The following is a 22,764-nucleotide window of genomic DNA, read 5'->3' as shown; positions in this document are numbered from 1 at the left end:
ACGGGAGACGAAACTGGCTCCACGGGAGCACCAGAGCGTCTGCTGCGATTGCCTGCGGATCGAGGGATCGAGCGACAAACCTTTGTACTTTGGCATTCTCTCTGGATGCCATAAGGTCCACGTCTGGTGTCCCCCACCGTTGGCAGATCTGCTGAAAGATCTCGGGGTGCAGGGACCATTCCCCTGCCGCGACCCCCTGTCGGCTGAGAAAATCTGCCGCCCAGTTTTCGACTCCTGGAATGTGCACCGCTGAAATTACCACGCGGTTTTTCTCTGCCCAACGCAGTACCAGTCCGACCTCGCGCATGGCTGCCTGGCTGCGCGTGCCCCCTTGATGGTTGACATATGCTACTGCTGTAGCATTGTCCGACTGGATGCGCACCGGCCGGTGTCTCAGGAAACACTGGAAATGTTGCAGGGCCAATCGTATTGCCCGTATCTCCAGAATGTTGATCGGGAGAACTATCTCCTGAACGGACCACCGCCCCTGGGCTATGTGACTCTGGAAAACTGCTCCCCAACCTTGCAGGCTTGCATCGGTCGTCACCACCAACCATTGTTCCGGGGGAAAGGGTTTCCCCTGGACCAGAGACGAGTCGCGAGTCCACCACCGGAGTGAACCTCGTACCAGCGGAGACAACTTGCACCGATGACTGAGAGACAGCAGCCTCCGGTCCCATGCTGTCAAGAGTGCATGCTGAAGCGGACGGAGATGGAACTGGGCAAACGGGATTGCTTCCATCGCCGCCACCATTCTGCCCAACACACTCATGCCGTACCGGATGGATCTGGTGCCCGGCTGTAGAAGGTTCCGTACCCCTTGCTTGATTTTTTGCGCCTTGTCCTGAGGGAGGATCACCAGCCCCCGGGAGGTGTCGAAAATCATGCCTAGGAACACGATTCTTTGGGCTGGAACCAAGGACGACTTGCTCCGATTGATCAACCAGCCCAGACGGGCCAGGGTATCCAGAGTGATACTGACATTGTCCTGGCACTCCTGAAACGACGGCCCCTTTACCAAAAGGTCGTCCAGGTAAGGTAACACCGTTACGCCCCGTGCATGCAGGATGGCCATAACCACCGCCATTATCTTTGTAAAGACTCTGGGGGCAGTGGCTAAGCCGAAGGGCAGAGCCACAAATTGGAAATGACGTCCTCCGATCGCAAATCGCAGGAACCTCTGGTGTGGGGGAAATATCGGAATATGCAGATATGCATCCTGCACATCGATCGAGGCCAGGAATTCCCCTGGATCCATGGCTGCAATGACCGAGCGGAGGGACTCCATCCGGAATCGCCTGACCCTGATGAATCTGTTCAGGATCTTTAGATCCAGTACTGGCCTCACAGTCCCGTCTTTTTTGGGGACCGAAAACAGATTGGAGTAAAACCCCTGCGACTCTTCGCCCTGCGGCACTGGGGCGATGACCCCTTTGCGCTGTAGCGTCATTATAGCCTGTAACAAACTTTCCGCCTGCGAATCTGTCTTGGAAAGTCGGGAACGGAAGAATCGCTGTGGTGGCCGTCCGACAAACTATCTTGTACCCGGACGATATTAGTTCTGCCACCCAAGTGTCGCGTGTCACTGCGACCCAAACGTGGCTGAACCCTAGTAGGCGTCCGCCCACTCTGTCGTCCGTAGGTACGGAGCGCCTCCAGTCATTTAGCTGGAGGTTTTTGGGACCTGGCCCCCCTCGCTCTGGGCAAACGGCCTCGGCCTCTACCCAGCGGATTGGCCCTGTAAGAGGCTTGCTTTTCCCTACTCTGGCCATCGTTTGCGGAGGAGTATGCCCTGGCCGAAGTCCCCCCCCAGGGGCTACGAAAGGGTCGAAAACGCCTCTGCGTTTGCCTGAATGCCGGGCAACTTCTCTGCTGCGGGAGGAAACTACTTCTCCCCCCTGTGGCTTCTGAGATAAGCCTATCCAGCTTCTCACCGAACAGCCGATTGCCCTGAAAAGGCAATGAGGTTAAGGATTTTTTAGAGATAGAATCCGCTTTCCACAGCCTCAGCCATAATGCACGCCTAATGGCGATCGCATTCGCTGCCGCCACAGCCGAACACTCGGCCGCGTCCAGTGAGGCGCTGACAAGATAATCACTCGCTCCTGATATCTGATTTGCCACCTCCAAGACCTCCGCGGGCAGATCCCTGTCTTGGAGGGCCTTATACAGAGCGTCCCCCCACGAAACCATGGCTTTAGCCACCCAAGTTGCCGCAAAGGAGGGGGCCAGAGCCGACCCTGCTGCCTCATATACCGAGCGGGCAAGCCCGTCCATGAGGCGATCAGTTGGGTCCTTTATAGAAGAAACACTGGGTATCGACAATAGCGATCTTGATGCTAAACGTGATACCGGTGGGTCCACTACTGGCGACTCTACCCAACCCTTATGGAGCTCAGGAGGAAACGGATACTTTGCTTGCAGCGCTTTTTGCATTGCAAAACGCTTATCCGGGTGTTCTCTATGTTTCTGGACTAGCTCCTCAAACTCCGGATGCGTGGCAAACCTTCTATGTGGTCGCCTGGATTTCTTGAAAGAGACCTTGTGACCTGAGGCTGTGGGCACATCGTCCTCGATCTCTAATGTCTGGTTGACTGCCTCAATGAGACTGTCCACCGAGTCCTGGAACCCCAGGCTTTCTAGATTCCAGGCCTCCTCCTCCTCTCCTTCATCCTGATCGCTCCCTGAGCTCAGCGACGGGGAACGGGATGCCCTAATACCCGCCGCCGAAGCCCCGGAGGGCCCGGCCGACGGGGAACGAGCCCTTTTGATATGAGCTTGCCTGGTACTGGAGCGACCTCTAATGGTTGGAGGGTCCTGAGACGAGGACGAGCTCTCTTCCGCTGGCAGACCACCATCCTTGTTCCTGCCCGGGCCTTGAAGGGATTCAATTGCCCTTGTAAGGGACAGCATAGAATGCGATAAGGACACCGCCCATTCCGGGGGGTCCTGACCCCTGGGTTCAGAAACAGTGGGGGGCTCCTGGGCGCGCTCCGACTCGCAGGCTTCACAATATTTACCCGCCTGTGCCTTTGGCAGCCTGACCCCACAGGACACGCAAACCGCGTAAAGGAAAGAGTGAGCTTTCCCTTTGGCAGACATACTTGCACAGGCTGAAGGCAGGGTAGAAGGAGGAGGAGGGTAACCCCTTCCCTGACAACCAGTGCGGTTCTCCAAACGGAGTTACACTCACCCACCGGCAGGGTCCCACTCCTGTTTGAAGTACCCCGGGAAGCTCCGGATGCGTGGACGCGAGGTGGTAGGGCGGAAGTCTCCTCTCCGGGACCTGTGCGCCCGCCGTTTTCCACCCCTTGACCTCCAGGCCTCCTGCTCCTATACAGCGTGTCTCCCCGACGTCAGTGGGCGGGACTTCCGGCTACCACCGGAAGTCGGCGCGCGGCCTCGCGCGATACTCACGGACCTCCTCCTGCAGCGGGGCCGCGGCCGCCGGCGGGCTTCCGGCCGCACTCCGGTACACGCGGTGTGCGGCGTCCGGGTGCAACGCCACTCTGGCTACCGTTACTCACCGGGGCAAACTTGCGGTGCGCTCCAGGAGCGGATCCCCCAAATATTAAAGGTGAGCAGGGCCATCCGCCGTGGGCTCCATCCCCGGCGGGGGGGGGGGGGGGGACTTCTGGTACCGGTTTCTTCCCCCTGTACTCGCCACGTCCACAAACTAGATCGGCTCACCTGCGCCTCCAATTCAGCCCCTGGACTCACTACCAAGGGGTGGAAGGGGCCTCCATACATTGTTGTTGTAGGAGAGGAACAACGTGGAGGCTGACCCCTGGTTCTGCTCACACGTGCTCGCCTGATGAAGTTATGGGGAAACCGAATCCTCTTATCAGGACGCGTTGCCCCTCTTTTAAAAAATAGTTGTCTGGCAAAAAGTCCCAGATGTGTCCCTCGGTGCGGGAGAGGACACGTGGAGGGTTACTCACACGTGGTCGCCCGTTGATGATTTGGGGAGATCGGATCCTCTCTATAGGATCCGTCGCCCCTGTCTTATCTTCATAGAAAAAAAGGGAAAAAAAAAAAAAAAAAATCTAGTCTGGAGCTCCAGACTGCGTGTGCCTCCATCAGACACTAAGCAAAAACTGAGTTACGCCCGGCCTAGGGGCGAGGGTGTATGCGGCGGAGGAGGAGCTAACTCTTTTTTTGTACACTTAGTGTCGGCCTCCAGACGGCAGAAGCACACACCCACAGTCTCTGTGTCCCCCAATGAGACGAAGGAGAAAAAAGGGGGAAGTCCCAGAATACACCTGCCTAGTAAATCAGCAAGGATTATATGATGTGACAGCTAGATGACTAAAAAGGTAGTGAAAAAACAAGATGTGTCAACCAAGTATGCAATATAATATAAAATGGTAAAATATATTAAAATATCATAAAGGATGGAGTGACAACCTCAAAAGAATGTGACAATGTAAAGTGCTAAGTGGAATTGCAACAACTGATACCAAAATGTAATCACATGAGTAACATAAAAATAAGTGGGGTAAAGACTTATATGACAAGTGCATATAAAGATGTCAATCATATAGGCAGGGTCCTACAAGTTTTAGAAGGGTCAATTACCTGGGTATCGGTGGTGATATAGTGTGGCACGCGCCCCGACGCGCGTTTTGGAAGTTGATGTGCATTAGTTTCATCTTTTTTTTTTTTCCTCTTCATTTTTTTTTTCTTTAACAGCTCCAGGCTTTGAAAGCCAGGAAATGGCTAGCATATGTTGCCTGACCATTGTTTGAGCCGTCACTATGAAATAACAATAATGCCAGCTTTGCCGCAAAACTGATGCAGAAGACATCAAAGGCGACTCTTCAGGGAAACTACAGCTGGCTTTTTCCTTCTACTTTAAAAAACGAAGCAGGGACACAGGGGTCTAAAAGGTGTTGTGTACACATACTCCGAGGACTCATTCACACGTCTGATTATTTCACGCATGAGAAAACCAGACCAGATATTCTGACCAGTTTTTGATCAGAGTGTGGTTCGAGTGTCATCTGTTTTTTCCGTATGTGGAGAAATTTAAAGGGAACCTGTCAGAAGGTTTGTGCACAGTAACCTACAGACAGTGTCAGGTCGGCGCCATTATACTGCTTAAAATGATACCTTGGTTTGTCCCCTTGAGAAAGCGCCCGGTTTGAGCGTGAAATGCGCATCTGGGGTCGCCCTCTGGTCCTGGGTACCTGTGCACCATTTGGTAAGCTGCTCCACATGACGTCACCTGTATTATTTATGGACACAGGTTACCGCCATTGCTATTTACTGCCTTATTTCAGTCTGGCATATCTGCCCCTATGTATTATTCTCAGGCCCATTATGGCCTTACTAATTAATATGGGCATTTAGCTTTGCCATTGTTGATATTCGTGCATTTTATATGCTGCTTCTGCTCTGGATATTGGTGCATTTGGTCCTTTTATTTCCCCTTCCTAGTCTGTCCTGATTTTTGGGTCTACTTTTTACTGCAATTTTGCTATTTATAAATATTGTCTGTGCTTTTGATAATAAAGATTGTAACTTTTTCTATACTATCTGGATCCATTACTCCCATTTTTTCTCCTTGTTTCATATGTTTATGGAGTGGAATCATTTATTATTATGGCAGTTTATGGCCATAGGTTACTGCCTTTTCTCTTGTATAAAGTGTTGGGCTTTTGTTTGCATCTATTGCTAGTACATGTATGTGAAATCCACGGATAGCACACATACGCGAAAATCAGACATGTGACTGAGCCCTAATAGTGAGAGGTGAAGCCTTCCACCATGTGTCAACATAAGTCACCGGAACCAAGGCCAAGAACACAGGGAAACTACCTCAGCGCCATCTACTGGTCACTAGCAGAGAAAAGGGAAGCAAACCGTGCTTTCAGGTGTCTCTATGAGAACAATACTCCACAATTAAACAGACTGGCCTGCAATGACACACAATTATGAGGGTGAAATATTCAGAGTGAAAATAATTCAAAAATGTATTACACAGAAAAAACAAATGTAATGATAATATGTGTAATACAGTCACTGCTGTCCCCCATCAGTGATCACATGGACTGCACCTAGGTTACGGGGGTCTTGTTAGAAAGGCAGGGTGAGCACTTGTAACCCACACAATACAGAACTAATGAATGGGACCTCCATGTACAGCTTGGACCGCTTGGGTCTCCGGTAAGAGCTGCTCTTTGTAGGCACCCTCCATTCTGGCTAATAAGAGAGATTTGTGTATTTAGGACCCCCCCTCTATTTCAGAGAATTCTCCAATACAGCATTTTATGATAAGCCCCTAAAGGAGAAGGGTGATTTTTCACTGCTTGTTTTTAGTGGGGAAAGCAAAATTGAGAGAGGGATTAGAGCCCTGAAGCTCAGTCTGTAGCTGGGCCTCACAGGAGTACCTGGTGGTGGTGGGGTCAGTAGGCCCCTGCCTGCTACGGTAAGCCACCAGTGTTGCGGGGGGGAGGGGGAGCCCACCAGAGACAGCTTCATTTACATGCCGCTGTCCTCTAAATGTTAACAGCCATGTCGGTGCTCAACTCCAGCCACAGCTCTTAGGCCTTGTTCACACATTCAGAATTTTACCTCAGTATTTATAAGCCAAAACCAGGAGAGGAACAGTCAGAGGAAAAGTATAATATAAACGTGTCACCACTTCTGTATTGATCACCCACTCCTGGTGTTGGCTACCAGATACGGAGGTAAAATACTGACCAAGTGCTGAGCCTGGTCTTAGATGGCATTTTCAGTGTGTGCTTACTCCACACACCCACTACACGACAGGTTTATCAGTCATGGGGCATTTAGCGCTTTGACAGATGCCATTATTCCTCACATTCAGCAAATTTATACAATTAAACACAGGGAAAAATGGATACGGATATATACAGCAGAGCTCCCAGGGCAACTTTTAACAGAAGGTATGAAGCCGGCAGATTAATATTACAGGTGGCTCAGTGGTTAGCACTGTAGCTTTGCAGCCCTGGGGTCCTGAGTTATAATCTGACCCAGGACCACATCTGCATGAAGCTTGTATGTTCTCCTCCATGTTTGTCCTGGCTTCCCCTGGAGACTCCAATGTCAGTGACAGGGGAGCCCCACAAAGAATGATGATAATGTCTGGAAGGTGCGGCAGAATACGCTGGTGCTATATAAGAAATGAGACTTCCCAGTGTAACCTTTACAGAGATGCCATGGGTGTGAGACTTGTTTCCTTCAATAATTGCACTTAATACTTCTACTAATAATAACACACTATTGTAGTTATGTTGGATGATTATATGTCATATCCCTAATATCAGATCAGAGAAGATCCTAAACCCGACACCCCACTGATCAGGTGTTTCCAAGTGCCGCACCAGTCAGATGTACACTGCATTTAGGGGCACAACAGCACAGCTCCATTCACAGTAATGACAGCTGAGCTTCATCACCCAGGAACAGCCAATACGTTGTGAACAGAGCTGTGCTGCTGCGTCATTCAAATACTGCAAACAGGCAATTGGTGGGAATGGTCGGACACCCAACAATCTGACACTAAGAACTATGCTAAGAATAAGCCATCAATATCAAAATCCTGGACAACCAAATCAATTTTCTAAACTCTACGAAGGGGTCATATACAGAGCAGCATGAGAGGAGTGTGATGGAGAATGCAGCAAGTCCAGTAACATGGGTCCTCCACCTCTATGTAAAACCCTTTACAGCTCCCATAGTTTCCATTAATACCAGATGCAGAGTTCACCCGTGAGTAAACTGAACAGTGTCAGTGAGTGAATAATCAGTGGGACATACCTGGAGACTTGTTGGCTGAGGAAGATGATGTGCTCCTGCATTCTGCTTAGTCTGATTTCATACTGGACTTCTTTGACTTTGGGGTTATGTTTTCTAGCATAAAAGCCTTTCCAGCAAGACTGTAGTTGTGTTGCTGCTTTGTTCTTCCTATTCAGGTGGTCGGTGTCTTTTTCCTGTAACACTTTGCTGTCCACAGCATCACTGTAAGAAGAGGAAGCAGTGGACGGCTGGGTGTGCTCCATCACAGAGTCATAAGAGGACTGAGAACTGTCGTTACATTGTGTTAGATGCTCAGCAGATCTTCCCGAAATGATGGCGCTAACTGTTGGGCCAACTACATCTTCTTTTCCTTTTTCCTGCGATACTAAATTCTCAGAACTACCTCCGTTCATCTCCGTCAGGGAGTTCTCTGCACTTAGATCATCTGTTATGCCAGGTACCCTGTGCTCTACACCAGGAGACATGGGGGATAAACCTGGAGCAACGGGCATGAACGTGGACTCAGAGGAAAGAAGGCTACTGTTCAGCTTATCCTCATCAGTCTGGATGTCTTCAAGATAAAGGTCACTGTAATGTGATGGTCCAGACTGAGCCGAGCTGGAGGAAACATTTCTGGATGTGGAGGAACAATGGTCTTCAGAATTACTTGTGCCAAGCCAAGTGTTGACCATGATGGTTGGACCTAGGAAGGTCAAATTAGCAACTTATTAATAAAAAATAAGTGTCACCACATTGCAAAGTGCTTGTAAATACTATTTTAAGAAAAAAGCAAAAATGGCCTGTCACATCATGGGTAAGTAGAAGTCTTCAAGCTTGGGACAAAGCAAAACCCACCATGGTAGTGAGTAAGCACAGGCTGCCACTCTGACGCCCTTATCCGTGGTGTCGCTGGGTATTATAGGATATCCTATCTAAAGGTTGCACTACCAATCGAACGGAACAAGAAATGTACAAAAGGCTGGAAATCACTGGAAAATGAAGAAGACATTAACACACAAGCATGGTATCACCTCTATAATTCCAGCCTTTTGGCATTTTGATTTCCAATCTAATAATCCAAAAGGCTTCTCATAGAAGGAGCTTTTTTTGCCAATCCCCTCCCTCCCCTAACTGGTAGATTAACCCACTCAATGCCAAAAAAAGGAAAAAACAAACAAACATCCGTTTCCTCATTGTGTGCATCCAAAAAAGTCACCTTTGACACTCCATATAGTTTACAGTAGAAACAAAAATATATAAAACAGCTAAATCTCTCAGCATGTACCAGAAACAAAGCAATAATTACACCTGGTTATCGGTTAAAGGTTTTTGTTTTTTTTAAATGTTCCGGTAACAAACTCAACATGACATGTGCACCATTAATTCATTTACCAATTGTAGCATGCAATATGTTATCTACTGCATTTCATGTAATATGAAATACACGGGATGTACTAGCTGTAAGTTTAAGAAAAAGAAATTCAGAACACATACAAAGCATTGAATGGAGAAATGGATTTTTTTTTCTTTTCTTGGCATAGAGAGGGTTAATCCACCAGTTAGGAGAAGAGACTGGCAAAAAATCTCCTAAGAAACATGGATTTTTGTGATAACTCACCGTAAAATCCTTTTCTCCAAGACACTCATTGGGGGACACAGCGCCCACCCTATTAGCCAGTTGGCTCTTGTTTTGTTTAAATTTATATGCATTTACTAATTTGATATAAAGGTGGTGTTTTCCTTTGGACATGTTGTACCTGTATCAAGGCTGATTTTGTTGTCCTCCTACTGCTTTGGCACCAAACTGATTTCCGCCTGCAATAGGGGCGAGGGTGTATACGGCGGAGGAGGAGCGAACCTCTTTTTTTTCCCACTTAGTGTCAGCCTCCTAGCGGCAGAAGCATACACCCACAGTATCTGTGTCCCCCAATGAGGCGAAGGAGAAAAGCTTTAGATTATTAGATAGGACACCAAAATGCCAAAAGGCATGAATTATAGAGATGAGACCGGTCTATTAATGACTTCTTTATTTGACGTATATTTATCCTGCTGTTGTAATGTATTTTGAACGCTGTTTGCATTTCCAGTGATTAACAATTCACGTTACAATCGATTGCTAGTGCAACCTTTACATACAATATCTCACAGTACCCAGCCATACTACAACTAAGGGCGCCAAGGCCAGAAACACATCAGGTGGCCGCGTGTTCTTACTACCATGGTGGTTTAATATGTCCCAATAAAGCTTGAAGACTTTTAACATACTCACAGACGCAACAGTCCATATTTGCTTTTCTTCTTGGACATTTATTATTTGTCAGCGGTTATAAATTGACGCCTGCTCGTTTTGGGTATGACAGCTTACATTTGTGCATGCTGAGGCTTTTCTTTCTTTGCTTTTTAAAAACTATTTTCTTTTTGCTTAACTGCGTGAATTAAAAATGAAGAAAAACTATATGCCCAATTACCACTATTATTAGACGGATGAAGAGTTCTGGTTGGGCTCTGCTGCTCAGCTGATGTATAGGATCTTTTATTAGGAGTTGAGGAGAGATGGGCCTCGTTACGAATCTGGTGCATTAATTGTCTCTGATGTAACCTAATCAAAGACAAAAAACTGAATTAGATTGTGATCATAGTCTGAAAACATAATCTAAATGTGATACACATGTAAAGGTTTAGCTGTCAACAACTCCTCCATATGAGGATGCAGGTGCCTGAGAGGATAATGAACAAGCTTCATGAGAACTGAAGACTACACAATGGTTCAGTATAAATGCTCAGTCAGATTTATATCCTTAAACCAGTAAGGCCTGTTTCATACTTCAGTTGTTTGACATCAGTCAAAATCCGCCAATTTTAGAAAAAAACGGATCCGCCAAAAAAGGGGCGGATCCGTTTTTTCCCCCCAGAGACTTACATTAGTGGCGGATCTTGACTGACGGTCATCCGTCCCACCCATTTTTTTGACGGATCCGCCAAGATTTTAGCGTCTCCCGGGCGGATGAGACGGATCCTGCAACGTTTTTTTTTCCTTGCCGGTCTGTCAATTTTAAGTGCGCATGCCTGGAAGCTTTACTCCGGAAAGCATTTTAACCCTGAAATGCCGTTCCGGGAGCGGCGAAAAAAGGAGATTTTTGTGTACTCACCGTAAAATCTCTTTCTCTTAGCCTTTAATTGGGGGACACAGAACCTTGGGTGTTATGCTGCTGTCCACTAGGAGGCGACACTATGCATAATCTGAAAAAGATTAACTTTGGCTCCTCCTCTGCAGTATACACCCCTGGACGGCGTCAGCCTTCTCCAGTTTTGTGCCAAAGCATAAGGAGGAACGTAACCAAATAACATAACCATGCCTGTAAGAAGGCTACTATGTACGAGCTCAAAGAACAATATGAGAACTCAACAGGAAACAACGGCCCGTAAAGGCAACAGGGTGGGAGCTGTGTCCCCCAATTAAAGGCTAAGAGAAAGAGATTTTACGGTGAGTACACAAAAATCTCCTTTACTCTGTCGCCTAATTGGGGGACACAGAACCTTGGGACGTCCCAAAGCAGTCCCTGGGTGGGAAGCAGTGGACGAATATTGTGCTGACAGTCCCCTAGACTTGGGGTACTGCCGCCTGCAGAACCAGTCTACCCAGGCTCGCAGCCGCTGAGGACTGGGTATGAACACTGTAGTGTTTCGTAAACGTGTGTAGGCTAGTCCAAGTGGCCGCCTTGCACACTTGTTGTGCCGAAGCCTGATGCCGAATGGCCCAGGAGGCCCCTACTGCCCGTGTAGAGTGTGCCGTGATACCGGCCGGAAGAGGGGAACTGTTAAGTCGGTAGGCCTCATGTATGGTGGACCTGATCCACCTGGCAAGGGTAGCCTTGGAAGCCGGCAGCCCCTTGCGACTACCTTCCGGAAGAATGAAGAGGGAATCAGATTTCCGGAAAGGTGCAGTCCTGGACACGTAAATTCGCAATGCTCTGACGAGGTCAAGCGTATGCAGAGCCTTCTCCACTCTATGAACCGGAACCGGGCAAAGGGAAGGCAGTGAAATCTCTTCATTAAGGTGGAGTTGCACACAACCTTCGGAAGGAAGGATGGTACCGTGCGGAGAACCACCTTGTCCTGGTGAAAGGCTAGGAAAGGCAGTCTGCAGGAAAGTGCTGACAATTCCGACACTCTGCGTAACGAGGTGATTGCCACTAGAAAAACCACTTTCTGAGACAGAATGGAGAGTGGAACTCCTCTAAGAGGTTCGAAGGGTGAAGCTTGCAATGCTGTCAGGACCAGATTGAGGTCCCACGTATCCAGCGGACGTTTGTAGGGAGGAACCAATCGGGAAACTCCCTGGATGAAAGTCCTTACTTGCGGTTTAATAGCAATGCGCTTTTGAAAAAGGACTGAAAGCGCCGACACCTGACTCTTAAGCGAACTTAAGGATAGCTTGGCATCTAGGCCCGATTGAAGAAAACCTAGTACCTTCGGGAGGGAATAAGGGAGTGGGACTTGTCCATGAAATTCGCACCAAGAAAAGAAAGCTCTCCAGGTACGATAATAGAGCTTGGCGGAGGCAGGCTTCCTTGCCCTGATCATAGTTGTAATGACTGCCGGTGAAAAACCTGCCTGGGTTAGAATCCAGGTTTCAAGGGCCATGCCGTCAAATTGAGAGCCCCTGAATTCTGGTGGAAGAACGGACCTTGAGACAGAAGGTCGTGGCGGTCGGGTAGACGCCAGGGGGCGTCTGCCGTAAGTTGGACGATGTCGGCGTACCAAGTACGTCTGTGCCAGTCTGGCGCGATGAGGATGGTCAGAACTCCCTCTTGCTTGATCTTACTCACGACCCTGGCGATTAGGGGGAGGGGTGGAAAAATGTACAGGAGTCGGAACTGGGACCAGTCCTGGACCAGGGCATCCGCTCCGAGCGACCGCGGGTCGTGTGTCCTGGCCATGAAATTGGGAACCTTGGTATTGAGATGGGATGCCATTAGGTCCACATCCGGGGTTCCCCAGCGTTGACAGATCTGGTAAAAAATCTCGGGATGGAGAGACCACTCCCCCGAGTCCATTCCTTGCCTGCTGAGGAAGTCGGCTTCCCAGTTTTCTACACCCGGAATGTGTACCGCAGAAAGAACCGACCTTGTGTCTTCTGCCCAGCGGAGGATATGAGCCACTTCTCTCATCGCCTGGGCGCTGCGGGTCCCGCCTTGGTGGTTCACGTATGCCACAGCCGTGGCATTGTCCGACTGTATCAGTATGTGCGAGGCTGCAAGTGATGAAAGGCTCTCAGTGCCAAGAGAATGGCCCTGATTTCCAGAACATTGATGGGCAATGTCACTTCCCTCGGTGACCACTTGCCCTGTGCCCTGTGATGTAGGTGCACCGCCCCCCAGCCTGTCAGGCTTGCATCGGTAGTCAGGATCTTCCATTGTCCTGAGAGGAATGGCTTCCCTCGTGTAAGCGAGGTTGGTTTGAGCCACCAATGCAGGGATCTCCTGGTTGATGACGTCAACCTTAACTCCCTGTCGAGGGAGAAGGGGTTCCTGTCCCAAGATCTGAGTATGGCTAGTTGAAGGACCCTGAGGTGAAACTGGGCAAATGGCACTGCCTCTATTGCTGCTGCCATCCGGCCGAGGACTCTCATGGCAAACCGGAGAGATCGAGGAGGACTGCGAAGGAGTGTGCGAACTCCCAGACGGATGGCCAATGTCTTGTCCTTGGGAAGGAGCACCAGGCCCCTGGCGGTGTCGAATACCATTCCCAGGAATGTTAGAGTCCGAGTTGGGATGGTCGACGATTTCTGTAGGTTGACTAGCCATCCAAGGCGACTCAGAGTGTCTAGAGTGATTGAGACACTGACCTCGCAGTCTTTGAAAGTGGGAGACTTGACGAGGAGGTCGTCCAGGTACGGGACGACTAGGATGCCTCTTGAGTGCAGGACGTCCATGGTGGCCGCCATGACTTTGGTGAACGTTCTTGGAGCCGTGGCGAGTCCGAACGGAAGGGCGACAAACTGGTAGTGGTGTTGGTTGACCGCGAACCTGAGAAACCTTTGGTGGGCGGGAGCAATTGGTATGTGGAGATACGCATCCTGTATGTCTATGGAGGCGAGGTATTCTCCCTGCTCCATGGATGCAATGATGGACCGGAGGGACTCCATGCGGAAATGACGGACCCGTACGTAATTGTTGAGCTGTTTTAGGTCCAGTATGGGTCGGACGCCGCCTCCTTTCTTGGGGACTACGAACAAATTTGAGTAGAATCCTCGGAATCTCTCGTTCGCCGGAACCGGCACCACAACTCCTGATTGAAGGAGAGAGGAAACCGCTTGGTGGAAAACACGAGCCTTTTCTGGTGGTGTTGGAGGAACAGAAAGGAAGAACCGATTCGGTGGAACGGAAGTGAACTCTATCTTGTATCCGGAAGACACTATTTCCCTGACCCACCTGTCTTCTGTAATAGGCAGCCAGACTTGCTGAAAGAGTAAAAGTCGGCCGCCTACTGGTGGGGTGTCTTCCGGAGGTGTCGAGTCATGATGAAGTGAAGTTCTGAGGTTTTCCTCCCTTGGGTTTCGCTTGGCCTGCTTTCGACTGCCAAGCCCTGTCCGGTCGCTGCTGCGTCCGTGGGTTGTCTCTGCGTGGAGAACGGTTGCGGTTTTGCACTGGGCGCGAAACGGACCAGCCTGAGGAATTCCGAAAGGATCGGAATCGCGTCTGATTTCTTCGTTTAAACGTGCGTTTCGGTTTTAGTTGAGGGAGAGAGGTACTCTTACCCCCAGTGGCATTGGCTATCATGGTGTCCAACTTTTCGCCGAAAAGTCTTCCAGTAAAATACGGAAGTCGCGTGAGGGACTTTTTTGAGGCCGCATCCGCTTTCCATTCTCGCAGCCAGAGGATGCGTCGGATCGTGATGGCGTTAGATGCTATTCCCGCTACACCTCTGGCGGAATCCAGGGCTGCATGAATCATGTAGTCTGCTACCACTGCCATCTGGACCGCTTGGTCCGAGAGTTCAGGATTTGAAGCCTGAAGACCCTCCTGTAGTTTTTTGGCCCAAGCCAGGATGGCCTTGGATGCCCAAACTGAAGCAAATGCAGGGCCCAGAGAGGCGCCTGCCGCTTCGAAAATAGAAAGAGCCATGCGTTCTACTTGCCGGTCTGCTGCGTCCCTGAGGGTTGAACTATCTGGCAGAGAGAGTAAAGTCTGCGCTGCTAGCCTAGAAACCGGAGGGTCCACTTCAGGTGGATCTGTCCATTGTTTGGTGTCTTTCTGTGGGAAGGGGTACTTCGCTTCCAAATATTTGGCGAATTTTTTGTCAGGCTGCGCAAACTGTTTGGTAAGTATTTTCTCAAACTCATCGTGATTAGGGAAGACCTTAGGTGGTTTTTGAACACTTTCGAAGAAAATCCTATGTTCTGGGACTTCCGGGGGCGACTCTGGAATTTTTAGCACCCGATGAATGGCAGAAATTATGTCCTCAACTAGCGCTGTATTGCTAGGGGGGAGAAGGTACCACGGACCTGACCTTTTCATTATCTGAGTCGGAGTCACAAATGCCCTCCGAATCCTGTGCCTCGCTAAGGTGGTCCCTGGAGGGCGACCTGGGGCGGGGGTCTTCTGTGGTGGGGGATCCCTGTGGTAAATTGCACTGTCTGTCTGTGGCAGGGGACTGCCCAGGAGACCTGGAATGACGCTGTCTCTCCCTAGAGGGGGACGACCTTGTGCTATAGTGCGACTTAGGTGATCGAGACCTGTGGGTCCGCTTACGTCTGTGAGAGTCGGAAGCAGCATGTTCCTGAGACAAGCTGTCCGTTTGCTGTGTACCGTCCATAGCCGGGGCCCGACTCTGCAGGGCGTGGCCTGTGACACTGAAGCGTCAGTAGGGACTCCCAGGGGTTCTGACCCAGAGTTCTGGATGCAGTCCCGGCAGTGCGGATACGTGCTGCCACTAGGGAGCGTGGCTTTGCAGGCTGTACAGAATGCATAGAAACATTCCTGCCTGGTTCTCTTCCTTGAGCCCGGCATAGTGCACAGAGGCTGGCTATAAGGGATCGTACAGGGGTGGCTACGCAGAGGGAACCCACAGAAAGCCTTATAGGTGCAGTAATGTAGCAGTTAGGTTGTCTATGGACTGTGACATAGACTGAGACATCTGAGTTGCCCATTCCGCTGAAAAGGGCGTGCTGGGCTGTGTAAAAACGCGCCCTTTCTGCCTCAATCCGCCCCTTCTATGACACTCCAGCGTGTCATTTTGGTCATCCGGGGGGCGGGCCGGGGGGCGGGGAAAAGGCGGCGGCTTCAGCTAGGCCGAAGCCGCGGCCTAAATTAGAAGCCTGATGCCCAGGAGGGCTCCAGAGGGGCGCGGTAGTCCGGGGGGGGGGCGGATTTGTACCAGGCCCCCCCAGAATGGTCGACTGGATAGCGGTGGGGGTAGCAGGGGCAGCGGTTTTTGTATGGGGTGCCCCTGAAGCGCTATGGAGCCGCTGCTGTTGCAGAGACAGGGACGCAGAAAAACCCTGTCTCTGCTGTGCCATCCAGTCCGCACCCTCCCCCGGCCCCAACAGGATCCCTCAGCCGGCCTGGGGTCCCTGGAAGCTGCAGAATGCTGCCTGATCTCCGACCCTACCTGAGGCGTCTCAACCTAATACCCCCTGCGGGGGATTAGGGAGGGTGCGTCTGTCACCGTCAGGGGGTCTTCATCCTCGCCTCAACCTCAACCCAGACCCCTTAAAGGGGTTGGGGAAGGAGGGGGGTCTCAACCTCGAACCAGGACACGAGGGACTGGGGAGGGAGCGACATGGGGAAAGACCACCTCAACCTCAACCGGGTACCCCTAATAGGGGACCGAGGAGGGAGCCATGCCGGGAGTCTCGCTGGAGACCCACTTTTCTTCATCTGTATTTCCGTGAAAAAAACGGAAGAAAAAAGGTGTGCCTCCTTGCGACACTAAGCAAAAACTGGAGAAGGCTGACGCCGTCCAGGGGTGTATACTGCAGAGGAGGAGCCAAAGTTAATCTTTTTCAGATTATGCATAGTGTTGCCTCCTAGTGGACAGCAGCATAACACCCAAGGTTCTGTGTCCCCCAATTAGGCGACAGAGTAATCTCTCTCTCTCCAGACCACGGTCGCTTTAAATTTTTCATCTTCGGCGGATCCGTCCGTATTAGCGTATGCTGACATCCGTATGTCACAACGGAGGCGGAGCCGTTAATTTTCGTTTTTGGCGGATGTCAACTGTCCGCCATCAACGGAAGTGTGAAACAGGCCTTAGTCTCACTGTATGAAATAATTAAGAAATAACATTTCCCATATGTCTACTTTACATCTGCACAATTTTTTAAAAGTCATTTTGTCAGGATTTTACAAGGGTTAAACGTTTAGTAGCAATTTCATTTTTTCAAGAAATTTACAAATCTTGTTTCTTTACGGACCTATTCCGATTTCAATGGACTTTGAGGGTCTACACATTGAAAACTCCCCAAAAGTGACACCATTTTAAAAACTGCACCCCTCAAACACTCCAAATCTGCTGTCAAATTTTTTAATGCTTCAGGTGTTACACAGGAATTACTACCAAGCTGAATAGAAAAAATAATAATAAATTGTCATTTTTACTCTGAAATGTTGCTTTAGCCCCCATTTTTTTACAATTACAAGTAATATTGGAACAAAAAAAATTACTGAAGTGACAAAAATTCTTTTAAAATATTGAAATGTATTAATTCATAGCTAAATGTTTTTTTTTTTTTTTTTTAGAAAACAGGAAAAAATAGTACTGCAAAAAATTGACGGTTGAGAGTAAAGTCCACAAATGACTTGTTATGACAACTTATCGCTCAAGAAACTCAATTTAAGGTAGATAATAACAAAATAAAAAAAACAAAAAACAAAGCTTTATCTCAGTCCAAAATGTAGATATCAATAAAGTGCTCATGTGCAACAATTTTTTTTTTCCAATCTATGGAATCTGAAAATGAAAATTATGTTTTCTTCTGCTAGAATGTAGTTTTAGCCCCAAATTAATCATTTTCACAATGGATAATAAGAAAAACAAACCTCGTGATTTGTTACGCAATTTCTTCTGAACACAGAGATGTGGTCAAAACTGCTGTTTATTAGGTACATGGCAGGGCTGGGAAAGGAAAGAGCGCTCTTTAGTTTTTGGAGCGTATATTAGTCTGGAAGAGATTGTCAATGCCATGTTGAATTTTCAGAGCCCCTGCAAAACAGCAGAAACCCCCCACAAGGTATCCCATGTTGGAAACTAGACCCCTCAAGTAATTCGTTTCAGGGATCCCATTTTATTGATCGGGTGTTTATTTTTGTTTTAAAGCAAGTGCTCCAATTTTAGTTGCGAAACGACTTTTTGTGATTTGTATGCTCTGGTTTTTTTGTACACCTTAGTAAATTTTTTTTTACTTTTTCACTTAGTCCCACTGTGGAACATGTATATTTTTCATTTTGATCTCTGATCTCAGACATTGCAGTGCGTGAAACCTGTCGGTGAGTCACTGACACAGCCTGTGAGACCCAGATTATAGCTGGATCTCACAGTCCCCCGTGCCCTGGGGTCATCAGATGACCTCCGAATACTATAGCAATGATCGCCATCTGTGATTATTATTGCGTGGAGGGGGGTTTGATCCTGCCATAGGGGATCTTTTTTCCCGCTTTAAAGGTACTGTCTCACTTAGCGATGCACCAGCGATCCCGACCAGCGATATGACGCGGTCAGGATCGCTGGTGCATCGCTAAGTGGTCGCTAGTGAGCTGCCACACAGGCAGATCTCACCAGCGACATCGAAGGGTTCGGGGGTGGCTACTTACCTGTCACACTAGGCGATCCTGACGTCTTCCCGCCCGGCTCCACGCTCGTCTCTCCACAGGAAGCGCCGCAGGAAGCTGACGACGAGAAACGGTCCAGGACGTTCTCGCGCGATCAGCGATAACCAGCGGGGGAGCGGGTCGTAGGTAAGTATCAGACATAGCGATATCGCTAGCAATATCGCTATAACGTCACAAGTTATAGTGATATTGCTAAGTGTGACAGGCCCTTTAACCACTTAGATACAGCCGTCGTGTTTGACAGTGGTATTTGAGTAGTTAAACAACCTTGATCAGTTCCAAAACCAGCCAGGGCCCATACCACAGGGAGTCAGCTGTCATGTACAGCTGACACCCGTAGGAATTTCTCCCACGGCGGGGCGCGGTACACTTGTTGCTGACCATCAGTGAGGAATGAGGTCTCTTAATGGCAGCCGTTTTAATGCGTACTGGGATTCGTTAAGCAGTTAAAGGAAGTCTCACTCCCAAAATGCATTTTAAATGGACTGTACAGTATTGTTAAGGACTTAGCCCGCACTATACTATAATTTCTAATTCATATGCAAATGCAGAAAATTTTGATGCACCCTTGGAGGTGGCACACACCAGCCGGGAAGCAAGCACTGTCAATTAGAAGCAAGAGAAGCGCCCCAATATGCAAATGAGGCGGCATAGTGATGCAAGCTCTTGGCCACACCGAGGGTGCACTGAAGCCTCCGGATCTGCATATAAATTTAAAGTTATTTTCTCAGGCACTGTGCCAAAACAGACACAGTGCTAGTATGGTTATTATAGGGGACAAGATCCCGACAACACTGTATAACCCATTTAAAATGCATTTGGGGGTGACCGACTCTCTTAAAGGTAAGATAAGAAATAAGTGTGCTGCTACCTCCCAGTAGTGACTTGTGCTCAATATCTGATCCCCAGCAATTGATATTTTTACCACTAACTGGGGAAATAAAGGAGTCAAAGAAAGGTGTCATGCCATTTTTAGATGATTCCACAAGACACGTACCTTTGCTTACTTAAAATTTTATCCAACTTGGCATCCTCCTCCGTCTGAAGACCATGTGCGGACGTCAGCGGACATACGGATGCCAGGTACTGCACCAGTGGAACATGCTGACCTGGCCGGTACGATCTTCCCTTGCCTTGGCTGTAAAGCCATTCTGCTTTCAAGCTGTGATAGCAAAAGAAGAAGTTAACAGCGCATCAAAATCTCTCTAAAATTCACCATAAAACAAACACAGGAGGAGTTATTCTGAAAGGCTCAATGCCAGCAGCATCTTTACGTAGTAAGAATAGAAAAAAATATTAGAAAAATCATATAAACACTCTTGGTCAGGGATTGTCAGGTATCTTCAAGAATAGTCAAAAAGTCTACGTATATCCCAAACATTTACACCTGGGGTGTCCAAGCATGCAAGTACCTTTATGTATCAATAATGAAGAAACTAATTGTCAGAAATATACCTTCTTTACACATGTAATACATTCACAAATGTTCATAAATATGTTCTAATATGCAACAATTACATCTGATAGGCAACAGCTTTATCCCTATTAACCTGTGTGTTAAGTGATGGAGGTCAGCTCAATAACGCCAGAAGTATTTTACCTTTCTTTTTGAGAAACTATATATCCATCTAAAACCTTTAGGTTCAAGCACCAGCTCACAATATAAGGTCTGTAGTCAAAACCAGGTATAGACGGAGTGGCCATGACACAAGGATTGTTCATGATTGACAACTGCTCCAGATCAGAGAGGCCTGCAAGAAAGGACACCTGGAAGAAAGCAGAACCGTATAACCATCTCCTCCATCCGAATCTATAAGGCAATGTACAGTCCTAAACATTGAAATTGCGACACCGAGAGGGAAAAGTCGTGGAGTTATGGAAGTCACAGGATTGAGAGACATGTTAATGATGTGCAAATGACAGAACATTGTGATTTATTCAGTATTAAGCATGAGTGCCATGCACAGAAATAAACGCCTTGACATGATATCAATGAGCTTATTAAAGGATGTCTGAGGAATGCTCTGCCAAAATGAAACCACTTGGATATGAAAATTATCAAGATCCGCTGCTGCCAGCTTCTTTTGCAGTTGCCGGCCAATGATGTCCTAGTTGTGCTCTCATACAAGTCAATAGACGTTGCAGTCCATGGTAACGTGTTTAGACCACGTAGGCTGCTCACAGTAGCACTTTAAACATGCAGTCTGGCATTGTTATTTTTAAAAATAGAATTAAAGGCAATATGTTTTCCCTATGTAATCTGACAGCAGCATCATGATGGAACAGAGACTTTCATTCCTGGGATGTATTACATAGTTTACTGGGTGTAGCAGTTTTGATAAAAATCACAGTTTTCCTTGTTGCAGATTTAGCAGAGCTCAGAATGTTGTAACCTTGCCCACTGCACATGTTTCTGTGAACATTGTATAGCGCCAGAGAGGTGCTAATAAATGGTGGCGTGGTTGGAATAGGAAGCACAAGAGCAGCTTGTCCTATAGGGATAATTTCCTGTTGATAAAATACTGAAATTGAAACAGCAAAACACAGCCCAGGAAGGGATATATCATTGAAATCAGGCTCCTTCCCCTACATCATGGTGCTAAATCTGGTAAACTAGAGGGATCCGGCTACCGTACATTATGCCACGTACACCATAATCAAAGGTGTAGGATCGGTGAGATGTTCCCTTGTAGAGATTGCGTCATGGCATTATCCATATGGTCTTGACAGAATAGCGAGTAGTGATCCATTCTGCACAGCAAGTGAAATAAGACATCCCATACCAAGCCTAAAAAAGTCAGTGTCTACACAAGCCATCTGAAGGTGTTTGCATGATATTGGGCTACGAGCCAGATATCCAGCTACAGGTGTTCCATTGCCCTCACCTCAATGCTCCCAAAGACTATTATGGTGCAGAGTAAGACGGCAATGGAGGTCTATCCTCTTCAGCATTGAGTCCATCAATACCCACAGACCACGTGGGCAATGCCACAAAGAGGCTTCATGTGGGAGCATCACACGGGTCTTATTTACAGGATTCTGGCATGGGGTGGCTTAATATAAATTATCAATCAATCAAATTTATTATCGCCAAGTACATATTACATATATACAAGGAATTCTTTGTGGCAAAGAGGCAACATAATATATAACAACAGATACAACCAGTAACATCTAACAAGACAGATACAGTATATAGTCTACACATGACGATTTAATTGTTGAACAGAGAGTGGATAGAAGCTGTTCATATGGCGGTTGGTGCTGCATTTGGGGACTCTGAAGCGACGTCCTGAAGGGAGTAGTTGGAATGAGGAGTGTCCCGGGTGAGAGGGATCGGATGAAATTTTCAATGCGTGGGATCGAATACTCTTATCATAAAGATCCTGGATTTTAGGCAGGGGGGAACCTATAATTCTCTCTGCTGTTCTGAAAGTCCTTTGTAAGCGGAGTTTGTCATGCGCAGTGGCTCCCCCATACCAGACTATCAGAGAGGAACAAATTACAGATCTGATGACAGCATTAAAGAATAAGATCAGCAGATTCTTAGACAAACCATATCTTTTCAGCTGACGCAGGAAGAACATCCTCTGTTGTGCTTTTCTTATAACAGCATATAATTTGCATATAATTATCAGGACCTCTGTAGTCCTCATTCCAGGTACTGTAACAGCTCGGCCCTACATTGATTTGGTTGTAGAACTAGTAGTATGTCAATTTCTCCAAAGTGACCCAGCAGCCATTTTTCAACACAAAAGTGCCAGGCCGCATGCTGCTTGTGCTACTATGAGCAGCCTGCATGGCCTAAACATGCTACCATGGCCTGCAGGGTCTCTGGATTTGTCTCCTACCCCCAGCACATCAGGGAAGTCATTGATCGACAATTGCAAAGTGAGCTGCCAGCAGTGGATCTTTACGATTTGCGTTCCCAACTGCATTCAATGTGGCAGAACATCTCTCAGACAACCATTAATAACCTCACTGATAATATGACAAGATGTGTAAGTGCTGGGATTTCTGTGCGTGTCGCAATACATCGAGATGTTTTGAAAATGTTCTTTTAAATGTTTTCATCATTTGCATATCATCAACATGTCTATTGATCCCATGATTTCCATAATTCCCTGACATTTCCTTCTTGGTATTGGGGTTTAAGGGGTCACTTTTC

At 48.0% G+C, this 22,764-nt stretch overlaps 1 protein-coding gene across 4 annotated transcripts in view; it reads right to left on the bottom strand.

Moving 5' to 3' along the window:
• The window catches only part of CEP97 (centrosomal protein 97), a 54,435-nt gene that overhangs the window by 10,003 nt on the left and 21,668 nt on the right, over positions 1 to 22,764 (bottom strand). For all 4 annotated transcript variants that reach the window (XM_073586233.1, XM_073586231.1, XM_073586230.1 and 1 more), the window contains exons 6-9: positions 20,197 to 20,363; positions 19,594 to 19,758; positions 10,233 to 10,363; positions 7,786 to 8,467 (exon numbers count right to left, since the gene is read on the bottom strand). In XM_073586233.1, coding sequence (XP_073442334.1) covers positions 7,786 to 8,467; positions 10,233 to 10,363; positions 19,594 to 19,758; positions 20,197 to 20,363 — 1,145 coding nt within the window. The remainder of the gene's footprint in view (positions 1 to 7,785; positions 8,468 to 10,232; positions 10,364 to 19,593; positions 19,759 to 20,196; positions 20,364 to 22,764) is intronic.

Source organism: Dendrobates tinctorius, unplaced genomic scaffold (genome assembly GCF_039654945.1).
Source record: "Dendrobates tinctorius isolate UK_male_01 unplaced genomic scaffold, ASM3965494v1 ptg000091l, whole genome shotgun sequence".
NCBI lineage: Eukaryota > Metazoa > Chordata > Amphibia > Anura > Dendrobatidae > Dendrobates > Dendrobates tinctorius.
The sequence above is the reverse complement of the archived record's forward strand: the minus strand, read 5'-3'. Positions and strand labels throughout refer to the sequence as shown.